Source organism: Arachis hypogaea, chromosome 14 (genome assembly GCF_003086295.3).
Source record: "Arachis hypogaea cultivar Tifrunner chromosome 14, arahy.Tifrunner.gnm2.J5K5, whole genome shotgun sequence".
Taxonomy (NCBI): domain Eukaryota; kingdom Viridiplantae; phylum Streptophyta; class Magnoliopsida; order Fabales; family Fabaceae; genus Arachis; species Arachis hypogaea.
Window position 1 is genome coordinate 13607517 of NC_092049.1, and position 21330 is coordinate 13628846.

Here is a 21330-nt window from a genome sequence, read left to right on the forward strand (position 1 = left end):
TTTTCATATTCTAGCGCGAAGAGATAGGTAACGTTTGGGGTTTGGGCACATGTAACATGCTTTCATTAATGAGTAGTTTTTGTTAGAATTGGACCTGCTTGGTTGGACTTCGATACAAAAAAATTTGGATGTGTAGCTCAACTATTGTTACATACACAAGGCAAAATTTAAACATCCCAACATTTAAACGGAGTGATAACCATGAACCCAAATTGGTTTAAACATTATAACTTTAAACAAGTGTAAAATGAAAATTTGTAGTGTGTAAAATTGATATGTTCTTTGTAGACGTGAAATTTGAAAATAAGCATGACGTATTCTTTTACAATGTTTATTATTTGGTTATCCATTCATTTACTAATGTTCCATGAATATTTTCATTTAACGGTTAGGCTATTACAAAGCATGTTCTCAAATTTAAATCAACTATTAATCTATTATAAGTTTCCTAATTTATATTTACTCTTTAAATTAAAGTAATATATATAGGCAGGACAGAAATCTCAATCGAAAAGGAAAACTATTATTAGAGGTACTTGTGCGAGAATAGAAATATCGTGAGTAGTTTCTACAATTATTTCTTCCTACAAAAACATTACAAAATACAAAATATCCTAGTCCTAATCTATTTTAGAGATAATACAAAAACATCCTGCCAACACATTAACTTTACAAATAACTTTATATTTCAGTTATATTTACATTTTGACACAAATTGATGAACAAGATGAATATGAATATACATGTACATGTCATTTCTGTACTCGGTTCTCCTTATACCATTTGATTATTTGTTTGTAATTTTTGCTATTCTACTCTGGCAATTGCATTTAGTCATTCTCTGCAAGTGTGGAATCTAACCATGTGGTTGAACTAAAATTACACGGCCTCCATTTAACTCAAATCAAATCCAGCTTCGGCATTTATAGCATACAATAATTTGGTTTCCATTTGCTCCTTACTGCATTGGGATGTGAAAAAAATAGTTAACAAAGCAACAAAAAGAGAATGATGTAATTCAACAGAAGAGTTATTAATAGAAAACGAAAACACTTTCTCAGGATTGCATTCAGACTGTATTTGATAAGTTTTTTCAGAAAGAAAATACAGACATGCCTAGGAAATGAAAATATAGCCAATATAGAAAGTTTTTTCCTCCATCTTTATCTCCATTGTCCCCAGTTTTTGGAAAGACAAAATTTGGCAAACTTTGTCTTCGAAAGAGATATATTGCCTGTTCCCTGTCAGTCTCTTCCAAACAGATTTGCCACCAGATTCCATTGTCTGTATTTTTGTTTTAAAATAGTTATCAAATGTAGTCTGGAACATACATTTTCAATTCAGGCCTTTTTGAGTTCCACCAGACAAACAGGGTTTAGAACCAAAATTTCACTATTCTAAACTGCAAAGATAAGGCAAAACAATAGGGCACAGTGATAAACCTTGTATAAGGCGGAAGCTTGAGCAGATTCATACAAGTAGCTGATGTGGGTAATCGATCTAGGGCTTCATCAATAGCATTACCACCAGCCCTGAAAGAACACAAGTTAATTTCTGCTGTAAGCCTTGTATGTACAAAAGTTACTTCGAAAAACACCACTTTTTAAGTGAATGAATATACAATTAAAAATTAAAGCATTCACCTTTGTATGCAAAACAAAGGTTCAAGATACCGGAAACCAAGCAATGGTCCGCGAGAGCAGCCTGTCACAAATCTGAAAAGATGATAACTTTGTTAACCATACTAAGATCTGATATACATAAGAGCCACTAAATTCTATAATGTGTATCTTACTTCAAAAACTTTTTCTTGTTTTCCGTGGAAAATCCTTTGAGAACTTCCCAGAACATCTCAATCACATAATGCTCCTAAAAGAAGAAAAATATGTAGAATTCGTGAGAGTCAATAAGAACAGAGGTTAAGAGGTAAAGTGCTAACAAAAATTGCAAGGCCAAAATTCAATCTAGGAACACTAATAAGCAAAAATGCCTGAGACAGATAAATTACGCTATGATAGCCTCCTGCATAATTTGTATGAAGTCGCAAATCATCAACATCCAAGCTGTCAAGTGAACCCGATATCAAAAGCTGTGGAAAACGATAATGTCAAACAACTTTTACTCAATAAAAAAAGTCACCATAAAAATTAAATTACGGATACAAGAAAATAAGTTCAGATTTACAAATCTACAGGACATTTGATAGACTCAAACCAAGATTATTATAAAATGCAAAACTAGCAACTAGAGATACTACTTATAAAGAATTGAATAGCGCAACAAAAGGAAGAGGAAGCATGCAAGGAACTAGTAAAAAAAATTTCAATTGAGGTAGAAACTGATTCAAGGCATGCAACATTACTAAAAGCAAATTGAACAGTTGTCAATCCTATACATCATCAGGTCCACCAGGCAACAGTAAATATTAATAAATACAAATCAACAAAACTGGCTTTTCAGGCTAAAAGTGGATCAGGTTATAAGAAAACCTGCAGTTCTTGCTCGTTAAACATATCAATCCAATCTTTCTGAATAAGTTGCTGAAATCCTCTCAGGAAATGAGAACTTTGTTGACGTATCTGAAACCATCATCATTCTTAAGTAAATCAAAACATAAATTGATTGTTACAAATACATCTATTTCAAATTAAACTTTACCTGAGAATTCAAGCGATGATTAGCTACAAGATGGATAAAAGTAATGACATTCTCATTAGTGACACGTTTGTTTTTCCCACCAGGTAGGAGCTCCTCTTCAGTTTGCTCTCCATATTCATTGTTTACTATAACAAAGTATAGTTCCAACTCCGAAATGTTACCCTCATAATGCTGTCAGTCACAAACAGATGAATCAGATCAAAGAGGACAATGCCATGCCACAGGAGCGGAGCTACGATAAAATTTGGGGAGGGGCCAAAGTTTACACATAACTTATGAGAAAAAAGTTGAAGTTTAGGGGGGGCAATGTATGAGTGGCTCCGCCCCTGCCATGCCATGCAAGCAATCTATGATCAGTTCTCCCAAACTATATGAGTTAAACTTCACCTCACCCCCAGGTACCCCATACCCAAGACAATATAGCAAGAAAGACCTTGTTGAACACCCCCACCCCCTGCCACAAAACACAAATAACCTTTGCTATTCTGGAGGTTATTATAATTTTTTTTAATTTAAAATGGTGAAAATTGACATAAATTTTTAGTGATAAGACTCAATTGTTGTTGGTCCTCTAATGACAATTTACGCCCTCATATTAGTACTAGAAGATCAAGCAAATCAGCCCTTAAAAAGTTGAACCTGAGTGTGCTAGTTGACATTTGAGGACAAATTTAATGTCAAATAAAGGGAGGACTACCATGTGCACAAATATTTTTGAAAAACCAAGTGTACAATTATACTTAAAAGAGCTGGAGCTTTCTCATAACAAGACAAATGAGAACTAATATTATATTACCTTTAGAAATATAAGATGACGATACAATTCTGGGTCCAAAGATGGCAAGTCATTCAAATAGTTGTGCCTGATGGGAGGGAAATAAAAGCTGTGAGCAAACAGGAAGTATCCATTTATTTTTTGATAAAAGAAGAAACACTAACAAAGAGAGAAGGATGTTACAGAAGGCATGGAGGACCAGAAATTCTCAATTCACAAAATACTAGGTTAGAACACCCCCCCCCCACCCCCCAAAAAACAAAAAAAAAAAAAGAAAAAAAAAACTACAACAAAGCTTTCAGTCTCTCTGCATATCCGAGTCTGAGGGAGACAGCCCTCTAAAGAGATCACGCAACTTGTACCAAGTAGAAGCAAGGCACCACTTATAGCACAATAATTTCTCATCATACATGTTAATCTACTAAACTTTTTATAGATGTTCACAGAACATTCATTTTAAGATATTCAATATATTTGCCACAATGGACATGGAAGCTACCACTACAACATCTAATAATTTGAGCATTCGACAACTTCAAGTTAAATGAAAAAACTATCATAAGCACACTAAGAGACACCAGAAGTCTTACTTTTGTTTCAATTTGCTCAAAAAGAAAGTAGCAAATGGTAAATCAACCAGAATCCCTTCAAACATTGCCTGCAAGTGCAACTTGTAAGTGTGAAGTTCCAATCAAACAATCAATCAAGAAAAATATGCATAAGTATCATTATCATTATTAGTGCCATGTCTGTGCCAATCCAACGTATCCTTATTTAGATGTTAGAAATAATATTTTTAACTGAAAACATGAAAAATTTACATTATGAGCTAAAAAGTTGCCAAAACATGAAACAGCTTATGAGGTTGGAGACTTCTGAAGTTAAAAATAAAAAAATTAACATAACTATTCAAATAAAACCATGTGTAGGAATCTTTTTCATATATAGTACATTATCACCACCATTATTACAACAACAACAACAATAATAATAATGGTAGGACGCTGATCAAGCAAATAAAAGTTAAAACTTAAAACCATGTGACCAAGATAACAGAATACCAAAATTAGAAGATTCAGTCACTATGCAAGGCCCCGCTTTATTAAAAAAGGACAAGAGGAAAGCGGAAACAAGAACACACCTTTGCAAGGAGTGTACCAAGAAAGTGGAAAAATTGAAGATGTTGTTCATGTATCATCCCTGATCCAGGATTGGGATAAAGCTGGTGATCTGCTGTTTCCTGTATAAATTGACCTTTTTCATCATAATGGAAAGCAATATATCACAAGGTAAGCTTATCCATTTCCATAAATCCATGGTGACATGATATGGATATTTGGTGGTTGTTTTAATATGGACATTTCAGATGTCACACTTACACACTCCCCCCAAACCATTTTAACCATATTTTTAGTCCCACATACACAATAGGTGCTACTTTAGTGCAAACTGCAAAGGCTTTGCTACAGTGTTCAAAGTAATATCAATTCCAAAACTAATTCTCCTTAAAGCTTAAGCTATCATGAATGGTTTTATAATATTATATCTTGACAACTATAAAAAATAAACAGTAGAACAGAAAATAAACAGTAGCACAGTGCTAAAATGACCTTAAATAATCCATACTGCACATCAAAGGCAGCACGTGTGATGTTCTCCATGAAATCTTTGAATATTCCACCTCCATCTATTCCAGCCTCTTCAACTCCAAATTCATTTACAAAACTCACACGAATCTGCACAAAGGATCATTTACTAATTACCATAAAGACCAGAACCAGGGAATGGCTAATAAACTCGAGGATAAGCCTCAGAAAAGGACATCACCAATCCCTGAAGATCATCTTCTGACAACTGGCTCATTTGATTATAAGCATCCTCCAAGATATGATCTCGTCTTATTCTGAATCTGTTTCTAGTAAATAAGGCCTGAGATCCATGTTGTTGCCGAACATCAGCTAGTTGAGACTGGTGAAAAAATAAACAGGGCATAATCAAACATACGAAAAATGCCAGACTCCAAAACTGTTCACTGCCATCCATTGTAATATGATACAAAATTGACCCATATATGAAGCAAATAAAAGTTCAGAACGATTCTTACAGTGAATATTTTAACCCTGCTTGTAAATGGTATCAACAAAGCAGCCTGTTTTAAAACTTCATTTGCTCGTGTCTTTTCCATCAAAGCCTGTGGAAAGAGGATTATACAACTACCAAAATAAGTTTTCGTTAATTTTATCTAAAAACAATAGTCTGCAGCAGAGATAATACCTGAGAGATGAAGGAGTCATTCACCCCATCAGCATGGAAGTCAGTGGGGGAAGTAAACTGTCGACGATTGTTCCAATCTTGCAGCTATCAGAAAGAATCAAAAGGAAAGTCAGAAAAGGATAAACAAAAGTAGCTTACATATGGTTATTGGTCACAAATACATATAGATGCCTATTCAGGGAACAGATACCAAAATCTTTTAATATATATAAAAATAAAATTAGAACTGGGAAAACCTCTAAATATCATTTTGTTTAATAGGAAAGCATATAGAAGGCTAAGAAGAGTGAAAAAACGACTAAAAAGAGGTCAAGATATCCTTTGAAATGGAATAGGAAAAATAAAACAAAAGCAAGAAAATAAGTGGCAAAATCCCTACTCCAAAGTAGAAAACATAAATTTACAAAAGATAATTCCCTCAAAATATTTATAACCAAGAACCACAGAAGCCATTAATATGTACGTATCCCTAAGTATATAACAAAGGAATAGAATAACAATGTTTGTTGCTACGGTTCTACCTGGGAGAGCAGCTCAGAGACCACAATGCTAACCCTCTGTTGAATGGCTTCAATAGATTGCCTTTTACTAACCGTGGTAACTGGAACAGATTTTACTGGAGTAGCAGATGATGTATGATTCACCCACAACAACTGCCACAGAACCTGTGGAAGCAGCAAAGTTAACTTAAATTCACTCCAACTTCAAATAAGGTCATATAGTATTATTGTATAGAGCAATTTTGATAAAACCTTGGCAGCAATGCAATATAGTGGCCAAGACTACTACTTTTCCATGATGCAACAACTCCAGTTCTCTGGACTTGGATATTCACATGGATATACAACCTTGCAAAGATTAAAGGCACCTTATTTCTATATTGCTTTAGAAGCATGGGTATTCCTAAATTGTTGTCATACCTGTACCAAATACTTATCTGGTACTAGTACTTATTGGGTTAATCCCAATATCACTTCAGTACAATTTAGTCTAAATTAAACAAATAGATTTTCTGGGTCTGTCACTGGGTTTGATCTTCTACTAAAAACAACACATTGCTATTTAACTACCTTCAAAACCTCTTCTGCCTTCTTTTTTAAATTTTTTCCCTATGCTTATGTTTTGATTTTTGCAATGTCTCTGCTTAAAATTTTATAATATATTTCGTCATATCCATATCCTAGTTTTGAAAATCATGTCACATACGTAACAGTACTAGTAAATGTATCCATGTAACTGCTCAAGGTTCAAAGAGAAAAGGTAAAAAGGAAAAGAGGGGGGGGGGTTCCATTCAGCAACACATCAATAAATTTCCTTTTCCCACGGACTATAGATGTCAACCTCAAAACTCTCAACAATTTTAATTAGAAAGGTAAATAATCCATAACAACCATTACCTGTTTTAACAGAATGATTAGGCTTCTAATGTCCTCCAGTGATAGTGGTTTCCCCTGCTCATAGAACTCCTCATTATCAACTATCATGAGCATGTGCCTGATGAACAAAAAATAGGATATATAAATGAATTACCTAAGGTTCAAACTAGAACATGTAATTAAAAAGGTCAAAAGACAGTGGCTCATAGACACAATAGTTGATGAATCCATATGACATCTTTTCTCTTTTTTGTTTTTTTGGGTTAAAATGAAGATTATTAAGAGAGTACAATGCTAGGATCTATTAAACAATCTATTAAACAAGTCAACAGTACAAAAGTTTCTTACTTGTAGACAGGACAGAATACAGCCAGAGGTAACAGCCAACCAGGTGCGTCACCAGAAAGGTAAGATAACCACTCAGACAAAGATAACCGTTGTTTATTCTCATGACACTGCTTCATAAATTTCCATAACATAGGAACAAGTTCGGTTCTGTAAGCAAGCACAGTCATAATCCTTTCAAGTGGCAATGTGTTGAAGATAACGTATAAAAATCCACAAATAGCACCAACAGCTGCAACCTCCCGATCATCTGGCCCATAATCTGAACCATTGACAGATGAAATATCTCTAAATAATATATTTGTCTGCAGATGTCAAGAGATCACAATTCTAGATCAAATTTTTCCAGAAAAACACTATCAAAATTCTGTGGATGACACTAGATACAAATGTCATTACAAAATAGCATACCAATTGTAGAAGGAAGCGAGTATCTATGGCATTGCAAATTTGTTGCTCCAATTTCCTGTCCAAAGCTACTTCCATGACTTCATCATCACCAGTGTCATCCTCACGAGTCACGGAATCTGAAATTAACAGTCACCAGTCACCATTAAGAGAGAGAGAGGGAAGGGGAGGACTGCATGAGTGAGAACCATCTCAGTTTTTATAAAAGTGATGATAAATTTAATAATTATGATGAAGCAAAGTAGTCAAGCCACATCATCTTGCTCAAGTCTAATTCAGAAACGATAGTTCAGTTATTTTTGTGTAGTAAGATTACTAGCCTCTAATAAATAATTTGCTTTTAAGTACTTATAGAACAATGGATATGCCATTTGACTTTTAAGCAATCTCTCAAGCGTCGGCATACACTTCAAAAGTCTTTGCAGGTAAAACAAGGCTGTATAGGCTTATAGCATACCGTATGCCAAGCAGTTCTTTTGAGCATTTGGCTGGAGTGCAGTTCCTAAAATTGTGTCTACACTGAAATTTGTTTTGGATAGAATTATGTTTTTTCCTGTCTAATGTTCTCCATCCATGGTTGTTACATATTTCAAGGGAGCTTCTCTTCTATGGAAGATATTAAACTGCCTGTTGCCTTTCTGAGACACTTAGGGTCACTGTTCTATTTTGTTTTATTCATTTTGGAGGACTGCTCATCCTCCCCATAAATGCATTTTCCTTCTTTCTACCTACTAACATATTTTTTAATTCAAAATAGTATATAAAAAGAATCTTCAGTCAAACAAAAATGAAAAATTCAACAGTGTGGTAAGAAAGCATACTTTCTTTCTTATTCAACAGTTTCAGCGATGGGTGTGACTCAAGCAAAAATGTAGCAATAGCTGCAAGGTCCATGGCCTGAATAGAAAAAAAAAAAAAAAAAAAAAAATCAATATTAAGATAAGATGAGGCTTTAAGCGAATATTTATCAAAATAGAAAGAAGGAAAAAACCACATTAAAGCAAATAATTCCTTTAAATAAAGGTACAGCAAATACCAAAGCTCGCTAACTGCATCAAATGTATTACATCAAGGAAAAAAAATTAAAAAAAAGGGTTGAGCCAGATAAAAGCACACATGAGATATATGAAGCAATTTAAACTTAGAATGATAATAAAAGATGGTAAACTGCAATGACTAATCTCATTACCATATCAAACGAACAGTCAGGTTGTGACAAAGCAATTCCCGCGGTTTCTAATATATTTCCAAGCAGACAGGCATAGGTAGGAATTTCATCAGATATGTCCTTAGGTAGAAAATTGATTAGATCTGGAACAAGAGTTGCCATCTGATGAACATAATGTTGATTCAGGCCTTGTGTTGCATAAACCTGAGAAGCAAACATAACCCAGTTTCTCACAAGATTTGCCAGAGTTAATAGAAACCAAATAGTTCTGGCACATCAACAAACTCTAGCACGCAGGCAGGACATATAAAAAAGGAAGAGCAACCATTGGGAGCCTAAGCAATAAAAGGTACAGGAATAATAATTCACTTTTAATAAGTTTGAGATCTCCCCACCTCCTCCCAGGGTTTTCACATTGTTAGTTGCATATCAATTGATTATGAATGGTATCAACAAGATAGAATACAAGCTAAGGTTGCAGTATAATATTTCCTACTGATGACCTAAAGGAGCTTAAAATTCACTAAAAAATTGTTTGAGGCTGGACCTTAGTACTTTCTTAGAGTGGTTCCCAGTGAATTCCCCAAACCAAGGTTTCAATATTAATTTTCTAGATCTTGTAAACTATATAACATCTTATCTTATATTTGTTTCTCTCTTGATATGTTCAAAACATATGTAGATTCCTGATGATTAGCACCTCTCACCTTCCACTTATCACCCAAATAAAGAAAAAAGAACCATAAAATAGAATTAGTACAAAACATACCTGTCTTAAGTCTGGAAAAGCATTCCACAGGAACGGAATTGTAAGGATTTGCGAAGAGAAGTCATATCTTGGATCAAAATATGAACAGATACATGGCTTCTGACCAATATGACACATTACAACAGTAAGCACACGTTCCAATGATGATCCCTTTGCGGGGTAAATACGATTATCTACATCATCCTGGAGCAGATCATTAAGCTTAGGACTTTAAGCATTTATTTGCAAAATGGTATAAGAGGTCAAATTATATTGGTTATTTTAAACTGTCAATATAAAAAAGTAAATTCATAATATATTTAAATGAAAGTTTCTTGAAACCCATTAAGGAACTTCAATAATAAATGTGAAAGGATTTATATGTTACCTTTGCTGTGAGAATAATCTCTCTAAGTAGACCAAATGCATTGTTTTGAAACATATGTCCTACTATCTTACAGCTCCATGGAAGTTTGATATCTATCAATAACACTAAAACTTCCAATAAAGGAATAGCTGTTACACTAGATTCCTCAGGAACCAATAAAAATTGATCCTTCAACTGATTTCTGTCCAGTGAAAAAAAAAATTAAGCAAGATAGCACAAGAAACCCAAAAACACGGTACATAGAAAAGATTATCTACCAAACCAAAAAGAGATTTTTAAAGTAATGCTTCAAACGAAATAGTATAGCAACAACAAAAACCAAGCTGAATATCCTTCAAAAGGTTCCATAACAAGTACGGTTTCCAGGTTATGTCATAAGATACATACAAATCACCTAATATTGAAGCACAAGAGAGTGGAAGTAATGTTGCCCCCTTCTGACCATCATATGCATGTTATATTTGGAACTCCCATAGAAAGTAATGAAGTTAAATTAAGCCAATGAATCCTACCTATTCTGATGTAAGGCTCGAATACAAGTATATACCAACTGCTTCACCCGATAGTTGACCAGAGGACAAGTGGATGAGTAATCTAAACCAGAAAAAAGCCTCACAACGTCCCCTGTTGCATATATTTCATTAGTTTCAACCCCAACAGTACATATTACAGAAACAGCAAGGATGAAGGCAAATATTTATGAAATTTCAATTTGCTTCACTTCTAACAAGCACTAGAGATATATAATTGAGAAAAATAGTTACATATTTCAATTTTCAGTACCATGTAGAAGAAAACTAATCACATTTAAATCTGTTAGTCGATTTTCTTTTTCTATTATTTTCTAAGATATCAACACCTTTGTGTCTCTATGTCATCCAAAAATATAATGAGACATCCAAATTCATCCTTGGCCGAACAATCAACATAAGGCGCAACACAGAAAAATTCAAAGGAAAAAGAATAAAGCTTCAACCAATTTCTTAATTGAACTATCCTCACAAAACCATCTGAAATATGTTCACGTTTTTCCATATAAAACCCACTCTGAAGACATCCCCATCAAAGACAAGCGATTGAGCTGGTAGGCAGATTAGTTGCACACACTGATGAAGCTTGGAAAAATTAAATGCCAAGGGAAAGAGGTAATTAAGTCATGAGAGGATGTATGGAGAAACAATAAAAGATAATACCCCAAACCAATTCTATCCACTTTTGTAAATCAACTAAAAATTAACATATTCGAGAATGGAAAGTCTTAGGTAACCCTTACCGAAAAGAAAAATCACCTAAAGTGGTTTGATCAAATATGACCAACAGAGGGTCCAATGAGAAAATGGGATCAGTGGGAAATATTCCTATTAAGGGTCAACGATAAGGAGATATCATTAGAGAAGATTATGTTCCAAATTTTAAACATGTTCTGAATTCTTTACAAAATTTATTTTTGGATAGTAAAAGATGGTGTCAATTTATCAATGTTAGTTGGCTCCACCAGTAGATAAGGTTGTTTTTGTTGTTTGCTTAATATAAATATTTTTTGAAGGGTAGATAGGTTAACTGTGAAGGAAATAAAAATTTGCAAAATCTAGCTGAAAATTCTATAACCAATAGCAGTAGAAAATAAACTGCATAAACCATGCCTAAAGGATTGCTGATTGACAATTACCACTCTGTTGAACAAACTGTTGAAGCAGTCGACAAATATTCACAAGAGCTAAAACATCATCATTATTTTCTGCATTAAAGAAAAAGAGGAACTGCCGGAGGAAATCAGAATCTGGACCAAAAGCACTCCTGAATGCACACAAAATGGTATTAATTTGAGCTGTCATGGTGCAATGCTCAGTGAAAAACATGCTAAAGAATATCAATAATTTTTAAAGAAACGGTTACTGAAAGATCGTTAGTAGGTCTCATGTAACAACTAGTTATTATAGCCATGTGTTGCATGCTGTTCTAATCTAATATTTATGGAATTGATAAATGAATAGTATGTTTAACTTGTTTCACCTTAAGATATTTTTGTAATAAAAGATGTTTAGAAGAAAAATTTTGGTCAAATTTTTTAATGCAAAACAAATCAATCTAAATATAGTCAATAAGCATGATCTCGCTGTCATGTGATTGGCTACATTAGATGATCAGACAATGCCTCAAAAATCTATTGTAAATCATGTCAACGATCAAACCATTAAAATTTAAATCTCTTCTGATAGTATCACCTATAATTATTCTAGATCTCCCTTTCCAATCATTGGATTACTTTCCATCTAATCTACTTTCATTATTCCCACAATTTTCTCCCTAATGCATTTATTCTTTATCACATCTGGTCTATTATGTCCAATAAGCTAATGCAAGTTGCAACATCCTCATCTTGGCAACATGAATCTTACTTCCTTATTAGCATTTTTGCTTCTAACACTAAATATCCCATGCAAAATTTCCAATCATATAACTAGACAGTAAACTTTTCCTTTAAGCATGGAGAATACATGTATTTTTATCATAGATAACACCTTAAACACTAACCCATTTCAATTATTAAATACATCTTCCTCTATTTCCACATCATTATGGATGATGAATCTAAGATACTCATGTGACATATGGTATTGTTGCCATTTTTACCTCAAAGTTTGGATGAATTCTTGCTAAGCCTACAATTGATATATTTCACCTTACATCTAGTTAAATGCCCTTAAAACTTGTCTCTACAGCTTTGCCTTCCCATTTATTTCCTCTCTCTTCTCTCCTATTAACCCTATTATCATAATCATATGCATGAACCATGATACAAAATATTGATATCTCTAATAAACATATCAGAGACCAGGGATAAAAAAAAGGTGAGAATCAGATCTGACTTTGGTGCAACCCAATTATAGGTGCGGGGAAGAACTTCTATTTCCTTGTCTTCTTACACTAGTGCTGACCCACTAGTCATGAACCTATGAGTAATCCAAATTCCTTTCTTTTCTTAAAGCCTTCTACAAAACCTCATTTGGTGCCCTATTTTACAACGTTTACAAATCAATAAAACCATATATAAATATGTTGATCTACAACACATAGTCCACCAATCTTCGTAGTAACTACATTGATTCCATTCCAGACCACCCAGACAATCAAGCATAAAACCAAACTTTGTTTTCTATAATGTGAATCTCTTGCCTTAGGGGCTGTTTGTGAGTTTGGAGTTTGGAGTTTGGAAAGTGAGGGAGGGAGAAGGCTTGTTTGTAGTATAAAATTTACATTATAAGCCTTTAGTTCTCCTCCCTTTCCCTCCAACACCCAATTCACTTAAGAATCCGTTAATCCCTATGGCTGATAAGGTAGATCCCTATTTTATTTTTATTTTCCTTTTTTTTTTTTAGAAAAAAAAAAGAATATCACTAAGATGGACAGAAAAATAATAGAGAGATTGAAGGAGGATAAGAGATTCTCTATACAATAGCAAAAAAATAGCCACAAGGTATTTGAATTTAACATAACTAGTTGTCTTGATGGAATCATTAATTATTCCTAGACTTCATATAATCTTGCAAAGAATGAAATTTTAAAAAATGAAACAATGAAATTTCAAAAAGAAAATGAATGAAAAATTGAATAAGAAAAATAAAGTAATAGATTAAAATTTTAAAAATGAAGATTTTGGGACAATACACAGCTTTCTCAGAAGAACTAAAAAAGTGAAAAGACCAAAAAGTAAAAACAAAAAAGAGATAAGAAAATAAAGGAATCAAAATAAAATTTAGGAAAATTGCCTTGTGACAGTTTCAGTGGAAGAACTTTAAAAATATCATAGATGCAATATCTAATTTTACCTGTCTAAATTCTGGCAGTACTTCCCATAGATTTTATGGCATTTCTCTCGCAGCTTAGACTGTTCATTCCGGACAACTTTTCTCCCTCTGTAGCATTTCTGTAGCAAGAATTGCTCAATAATTTGCAAGAAACTTATGAAATGTAGATTACCACTCATAATTATTATGATAAAAGAGTATCATTAAGACCAAGAGATGAATAATACAAGGACTATCTATGTGGCATAGGTTTCCAATATCTCAATATGCCTAAAAGGGAAAGACCTCTAAAAATGTATGAGGTTTACACCAACAGATGCTAAATGTCTAATCCTATCCCATAAAACTTGTTTGTGTGACAATCTATCTGTGCAGGAATAGCGCTCCAACCAAATTATCCAAATGGTGAAGATTACCCCTCACCATCAGTTTGCCTTCCCATTGATAGGTATGCATTTTATTGAATTACTACAAGCATGAAACTAAAACCTAGCTGGCTAAACTCAAAACTCTAAACCCCTAAACCTAGTTGGAGGTTGGTAAGAATAGGCCCTCTTAAAGGTCAAGATGTTAGGTCAAGATTCATGAATGATTATGACCTCAACATAAAATGCCAAAGCTAAAGCCACTATCCAGTGGAATCGATCCTCTGAATTGGAAAATCTACTAGACCATGTCAAGTATGAATTTATACCACTGATTGAACAATCTTGGTGACGCATGTTAGAACTCACCTTATCATTTAGTGAAGAAGTTTCGCACTTGACTGGAAAATCTACTTGACCATGTCAAGTGTGAATATTGATTTAACACTCCTATTGGACCCCTACCCACCTTCTCAATTAGTGATGATAATCCACACTTGACATTCTTCTATCACAAAACAACACCAAAACTCTCTTCCATTTCATCAATCTGGCTTGAATCTCAATTACATCTCTCTTTTCCCCCAACAATGTATGTAATGAATCCAAGATAATCAAGTTGTGCAACTTCTATGTGGTGTAATGACCAATTTCCAAGTTAAAATTTGCTTGCTTCTTGCTGAACTGATGTTCCATGCACTCCTCCTAGCTTCTACTTAAATAAAAGTAATGTGCTCCACAGCTATTCTCCATGAACCACAGCCTAAGCCTCTAACTTGCCATCTATTTCCTCTCTCAACTCTCTAAGACTATATCCTTTGCAAATAAAACACATTATTAGGTAAGTGCACCAATGACTTTGGACTCATTTCATTTTCAAAGACCCTAGACGATATTGAATTTTTCTTTTATTTGTTTTTTTTTTTTTTTCCTTTTTATGCTACTAGATTGGCTTTTTCTAGACTCAATTCACTTGGAGAATGCATAATACAAATAAAATTCCGGAGGAGTTTTACACTACATAATCCAATGATCCTTTTGTAAACCAAATAGGAATATGCCAAGTCTACTAATATTTAATGCTTCCTTTAGTAACATTAGCACAGATTAATAAATTATATCACTTATCACTCCTTAACCCAAAACAACAGCAACTTCACAATTCCAAAGTCATAAAAATTAAAAAACCAGTAACAGATACAAATCCGCTAAATAAAAGAAAATAAAATAAAGGAAGAAAAGCACATTCACTTGCTTATCAATTATCTATCATTTAACATCACAAACATCCTAACAGATTGAGTAATTTAAAAATCAAATAAAATAAAATTGCACCACGAACCTGAATCTTAATCGCAGCAGAATTCTGCTGGCGCAACCACATGCGGCGATTTCGCTCCAACCTTGTCTGCTCCAGAAGATTCTTCCGGTCCCTTTCCTTCGAGCTGCGACCACCTAAATCAATGCGCTTACGCGTCGAAGGATCACCGCTGAAGAACATGATTATTACTTCACCTGAATCTTCTCCTTTATTCCTTTCGTTCAATTTGTTCACTGCACGAGTTTTGGGGCCAAAAATCCGCGCCCTACACTGGAAGCGAATCTGCAATTGAGGCGCAGTTGAAAATCTCGCGAATGTGAATGAGTTTTGCGACGAGAAAATGAGAAACGAAACGAAACGAGTGATGAGTTGTTTGTTTGAAACGCGAGAAAGAGGAAGCAGGTGAGGTGAGGTAGGTAGGAATATATTAAGAGCGAGAGCTCCGAAAGGAGGAGGCACTGTTCTGAATTCTGATTAGGAAAATAAAATAAAAAATGTGAATTACGTGCATTGCATGGTGAAAGAAAAAAATACGAAAATGAAAAAAATTAATAAAATTGGAATTTTTGTTTTGCAGAAACGGTTTCTGAGGTGACGTAGGAAACGAACTGAGTGTGCAGTTGAAGGAGACGTCAAAAAGGAACTCATTCCATTTCTTATTTGTACCACCTGTAATAAAAAGTAACTTCACATTAATTTTTGTGTCATAAACAGTAAATAAGAATTCAAAATATTTTTCTTTTCTCTATTAGAAGGAACTAATTTTAGTTTATGTTGTAGTTTCACTTAATTAATTAATTAATTAAAATATTTAAAATTAATATAATTAACTTTTTTCAATAATATAATTTAAATTTATAAATTTAAAAATAATTTACTATTAAAAAATATTAATATTAAATAAATTCATATATAACAATAATACATAATATATAATTCGGAATTACACTAATTTATAAAATTAATTAATAAAAAAAAACATAATTAAGCTCTATAATTGACGACAAACATTGTAAAATTGTCATTTGTTTTTAATCAAGTCCTCTTTCAATTGTGAAATTGGCTAATTTTGCAACGACTAGTTTCGCAACGGCTAATTTTAATAATGTGGTTAGTATTTTAAATTTTAAAAATAAAAATTATTTAATAAATTAATTATGATTTAATTATTTAATTATATAAGTGTTAGCATTTTAATTATTTAATCTAATTAATTATTATAATTATTAACAAATTAATTATGATTTAATTATTTAAATAATTAATATAAATTATTAATTACATAAAAAATAATTATTTACTATAATTATTTATTATAATAATAATTAATTTAATTATTATTTAATCATTTAATATAATTATTTAATTATTTTAATTTTATATAATTATTTATTTTTAATAATAACTTGCCAAGTGGCAAGTTATTATTGGTTACGATGAGTCCCTCTAAACAGGGACTCTCTTCTTGAACAATGTGCTAGGACTCATTCATGATATGCTTCAACGGTAGGTTCCTCAAAGTGTCAGAAAAAAGTGGAATGGGAACCAGCCGTTGGAACCACTCCTTTATATCATCAGCGTTCAAATCACTCCTTATGTTTTGACTAGCTTGATCGTAGCATCCAGCAAATTGTGCAACAGCCTTGTTAATCTTATACCATCGTTTCTTACATGCAACTACCCCCCTTGTCATGTCGGAGCAAAATTCTACACAATAGCTATGAATTCGACTCTAAAATGTTTTCCCCTTTTGATCAGTACCAACTACAGCGCCAGTTGAAACATTTAACCATGCACTGATCAGCATCTCATCCTCTTTCCAATGTCAGTGTTGAATACTATCTTGCCTCCGATCTTCAATATTATCATCATTGAGGTCGATAGCATCTAATCCACGAGGGTTGGCAAAATCTGAATATTGCGAATTTGGACTAGATTGTATAGGAGTCTGAGAGAATGGGTTAGAAGAGCCACCAACACCAGATGAGTTATGTCTTGATGCACTGAATTGAGTTGGAAATAGCAAGAAAGTTGGAGTAACATTTCCGATAGAGGGGTTAAATATGGATAAAAATGGAAAATGGGGTATTTGTGAATTTTGATTTTGCGGTTGGAATATAGGAAATTGATTATTATAAGGAGCTTGAAAATTGAAATTAGAAAGATTTTGTGGATTTGGATTTTGAAATGTATTTGGTAGTGTGAAGTTTTGATTTGGAACTTGAGAGTTTGAGGTTTGAGATTGTTGGGTATTTGGTATTTGAGAAAAGTTTTGTAAGTAATTGAAGAAAGAGTTGAGTTGGTTTGGATCCATTTTTTCGAACAAAAAATAATAGTAGCAGAACTTTGATTTCGTAAACTTGAAAGTGATGAAGAAGAGTAGTAGAGAGTGTGAGAATAGAAGTGTATCTAAATGGTATATATAGAGTAACAAAATATTAATTTATTAATAATAACGATAATATAGTAACGGCTAGTTTCTAACGGCTAATTTTACGACAGCTAGTTTTGCAACGGCTAATTTAATATAATAATATAAATATAAATAATATTTAATATTAATTATGATATAAATAATTAATATAAATTATTAATTAAATAAAAATTTAATTATTTAATCTAATTAATTATTATAATTATTAATAAATTAATTATAATTTAATTACTTAATTAATTATTAGTTAAATAATTAATATAAATTATTAATTATATAAAAATAACAATATTTAATATAATTAATCATTATAATTATTATTGAATTAATTATTATTTAATTAATTAACATTTTATACAATTATTTATTTAATTAATATTAATTATTATTTATTTGACAAGTGTGGATTGGCTAATGGGAGTCCCATTTAAAGGGACTCCCTCGTCTTGAAATGAGTGAAGGAACTCACTTGAGTTTCACTCCAACGCTCAAATTCTCTTTTCTCTCTGACAAAATAGTAACCGGACTCCAAAATTTAGCCCGTTAAAGATGCTCTTACACTGTTACACATACCTCGTTCAAGAAAAATTCTTATAAATTCCGAGAGAATTAGTGATTATTCTCATTTTTTAATTTAACTTTAAAAATTAATAATAAAATAATATTCGAATATTAAATTCTAAATTTTAAATCTTGAATTTTAAATTATAAAATTCTAAATTTAAAATCTTAAAATAAAAACAAACATTTAATTGACAAAATAATGAATTAATGACATAATGTAAAACAGTAAAAGTTATTCATTTATTTTCAAAATGCAGAAGAAATTTTTCTCATTTAAAAATAAAAAATATTGGAAAGAACTATTTTTCACAAAGAGTAATTATTATTTATTTATTTTAATTTTTAATTTTTAATTTTAATTTATTTACTATTTTATTGTTAATTTTGTCATTTAATTATTAGTTAAAGTTGATTATTTAATAAAATTATATTTGTAATTGTTCTGGGAGTTCTCTGAAACGGTGATTTGGACCTCAACGTGAGGTCCAGACTCCTTCTTGAGGTCGCGTCCTTTTGTGCTGGTGCCAAAGTGCCGCTGTTCGAGTTCCTGATGAGAAAGTGGGAGTGGTACTTGTAAGACCCAGAATTTTTAGAAAAATTTTATTATGAGCTAATTTTAATTTATTTATTCATTAAAGACTTTAATCTCAAAAATTATTTTATTATAAATAATTAAAGCAAATTTTGATAAATTGAATTTAAAATAAATTAAGATTTTATCTGATTTTTTACAATTATTGAGTGTTTTCTATATTTAAATTATAAAATTTAGTAGTCGTAAAAGATTAAAAATTTTATATGATTTAATTTAAATAATTGAGAATTTAAAATTTAATGCTTTACTTTTATAAACAAAGAAAATAAATTATATTATCTGTAATTTTAAATTAGAATACTTGTTTAAAAGTCAATTAGCAAATTAATAATTAAAAAATATTCTTAAAAGTAAATTTAAGAAATTAAACTAGATTTTAAATTTATACATTATATCCTAATTTTATTAAAATGATCATAATCTATTAACCCTAATTTTACCCTAACTCTACCCACACTCACTCATCGCCACTCACACTAACCCCAAACCCTCCACCGCCACACCCCTTTCCCAAAATGCAACACAGCTTAAAAAAAAAAAAGGAAGAAAGAAAAGTGTAACACCCTAATATTCAAATCCTTATGCTCGAGTCATAAGTCAATGATAATAAGGTGGTACGACTCTCAAGGTGAATTTTTATTACATAATTATAAGTGAAATTGAAAGGAGTATTAATCGAGAAGCCTGAAAGGAGTAAAAATAAAATCGCGAAGTTGTATCACTCACGCATCGACGACTAAAAGATAAAGCGTGAAGTCGAAAACGATATACAGATAAAGGCATTAAGGGGAATAAGAGAAGGACAGTATATGTATAATATAAGTAAATAGCCACTAGTCGTGACCCGCGAAGTTTAGGCCGGTTAGGGTACAGTATTAAAGTAGTTGGCAACAATATCTCCTAATCTCTCCCGAAATTAACATAAGAGCCGCTATAGGTAAGTTCAAAAGAGTTCAATACATAATATGAGCTTTTCCAAATAAAGGTGGAGAGATTCTAAGCAAAATATAAAGTAGAGAATATAAAGGTCTTCGCCATCTCTCAGATGAACCACAGCTCACTTCTGAGCACCTGGACCTGTATCTGAAAAACAAGAGATATATACGGAATGAGAACCCCCGACCCATGGGTTCCTAGTACGGTAAAAGTGCCAAATAAATACAACGTATTGTAATAAAAACTCACTAAGCATCCTAAACTTCTTTTCACCAAATATTCATCCTATGTTCTCGCTAATCCATAAATAGGCAACTGTCATAAGGGAATGTTAAATCTAATTCATCTCCCTCATGTTTTTCAACTTTCTAACTCTCTAACGAATTAGAATCAGAATCATAATCAAACCATCACAGTTATTCTGTCTCAACAATTCTATATCAATACGTCATATCCTCACCTGGAGCAAGTGAAATCACTTCACTGCGTCTACCCAGGAGCTCAATTTATCTCATTATCTACCTGGAGCAAGTGAAATCACTTCACTACGTCTACCCAGGGTGCTCAATTTATCTCATTCAGTAATTATCATTTTAAATTAATCATATCATTATTCCATCTTAACAAGAACAGCCCTCAGCATCAACCGACACCAGCATGAGGGACCTCTCAGTTGTACAAACACAATCAATACAGACAAGTAATACACAATTAAGGTACAAGTAGAACAGATAGCATGCGCATATAGTCAGGTAACATAGCATATATGATATAGCAATCCAAACAAATAGGCAAACCCAAACAATTCAAACATATGCAAATGATGTATGTCTGTCCTATGACTGATGATATCATCTATCAGTTATATAGCCAACCCAACACGTCCTGGTAGCTAACCATGGACAAAAAACCCATCGCGGAGCAAGTAGGTTTGAGCTACAACCCCCTTGCTACTACCCGCTCAACCCAGAGCCAGTGGAATAACCACTAATGCGACTACTACCCAGGCGGGTGTTTAAAAGCTCAACCTGGAGCGAGTGGAATCACCACTACTGCCGTTACTACCCATGCGTCAGAATCTCTGACCTGGAGCAAGTAAGACGAACCACGACCCTTGCTACTGCCCAGGATCTCAAAACATACATTCATTCAGTTCAGAATCAATC

The 21330-nt window shown here is 32.7% G+C and overlaps 1 protein-coding gene across 2 annotated transcripts; it reads right to left on the reverse strand.

Moving 5' to 3' along the window:
• Positions 1-503: 503 nt before the first annotated feature.
• On the reverse strand, positions 504-16128 carry LOC112741607 (E3 ubiquitin-protein ligase UPL6). Of its 2 annotated transcripts, none has more exons than XR_011870652.1 (26): positions 15657-16128; positions 13971-14068; positions 11810-11937; positions 10653-10764; positions 10141-10321; positions 9774-9956; positions 9026-9208; positions 8658-8733; positions 7840-7955; positions 7432-7733; positions 7105-7201; positions 6229-6372; positions 5708-5791; positions 5538-5624; positions 5261-5401; positions 5044-5169; positions 4575-4673; positions 4024-4091; positions 3455-3521; positions 2659-2984; positions 2490-2579; positions 2009-2089; positions 1796-1869; positions 1644-1715; positions 1443-1532; positions 504-961 (listed from the first exon to the last, which is right to left on the reverse strand). XR_011870652.1 is itself a non-coding variant. In XM_025790623.3 (26 exons), the coding sequence occupies exons 1-26, from the start codon at positions 15813-15815 to the stop codon at positions 895-897; spliced, it is 3096 nt and encodes a 1031-aa protein (XP_025646408.1). In that variant the 5' UTR covers positions 15816-16128; the 3' UTR covers positions 504-894. The 2 variants fall into 2 exon arrangements, 1 of the variants encoding a protein (XP_025646408.1); XM_025790623.3 differs by having other exon boundaries at positions 2659-2829.
• Between the last annotated feature and the right edge of the window lie 5202 nt (positions 16129-21330).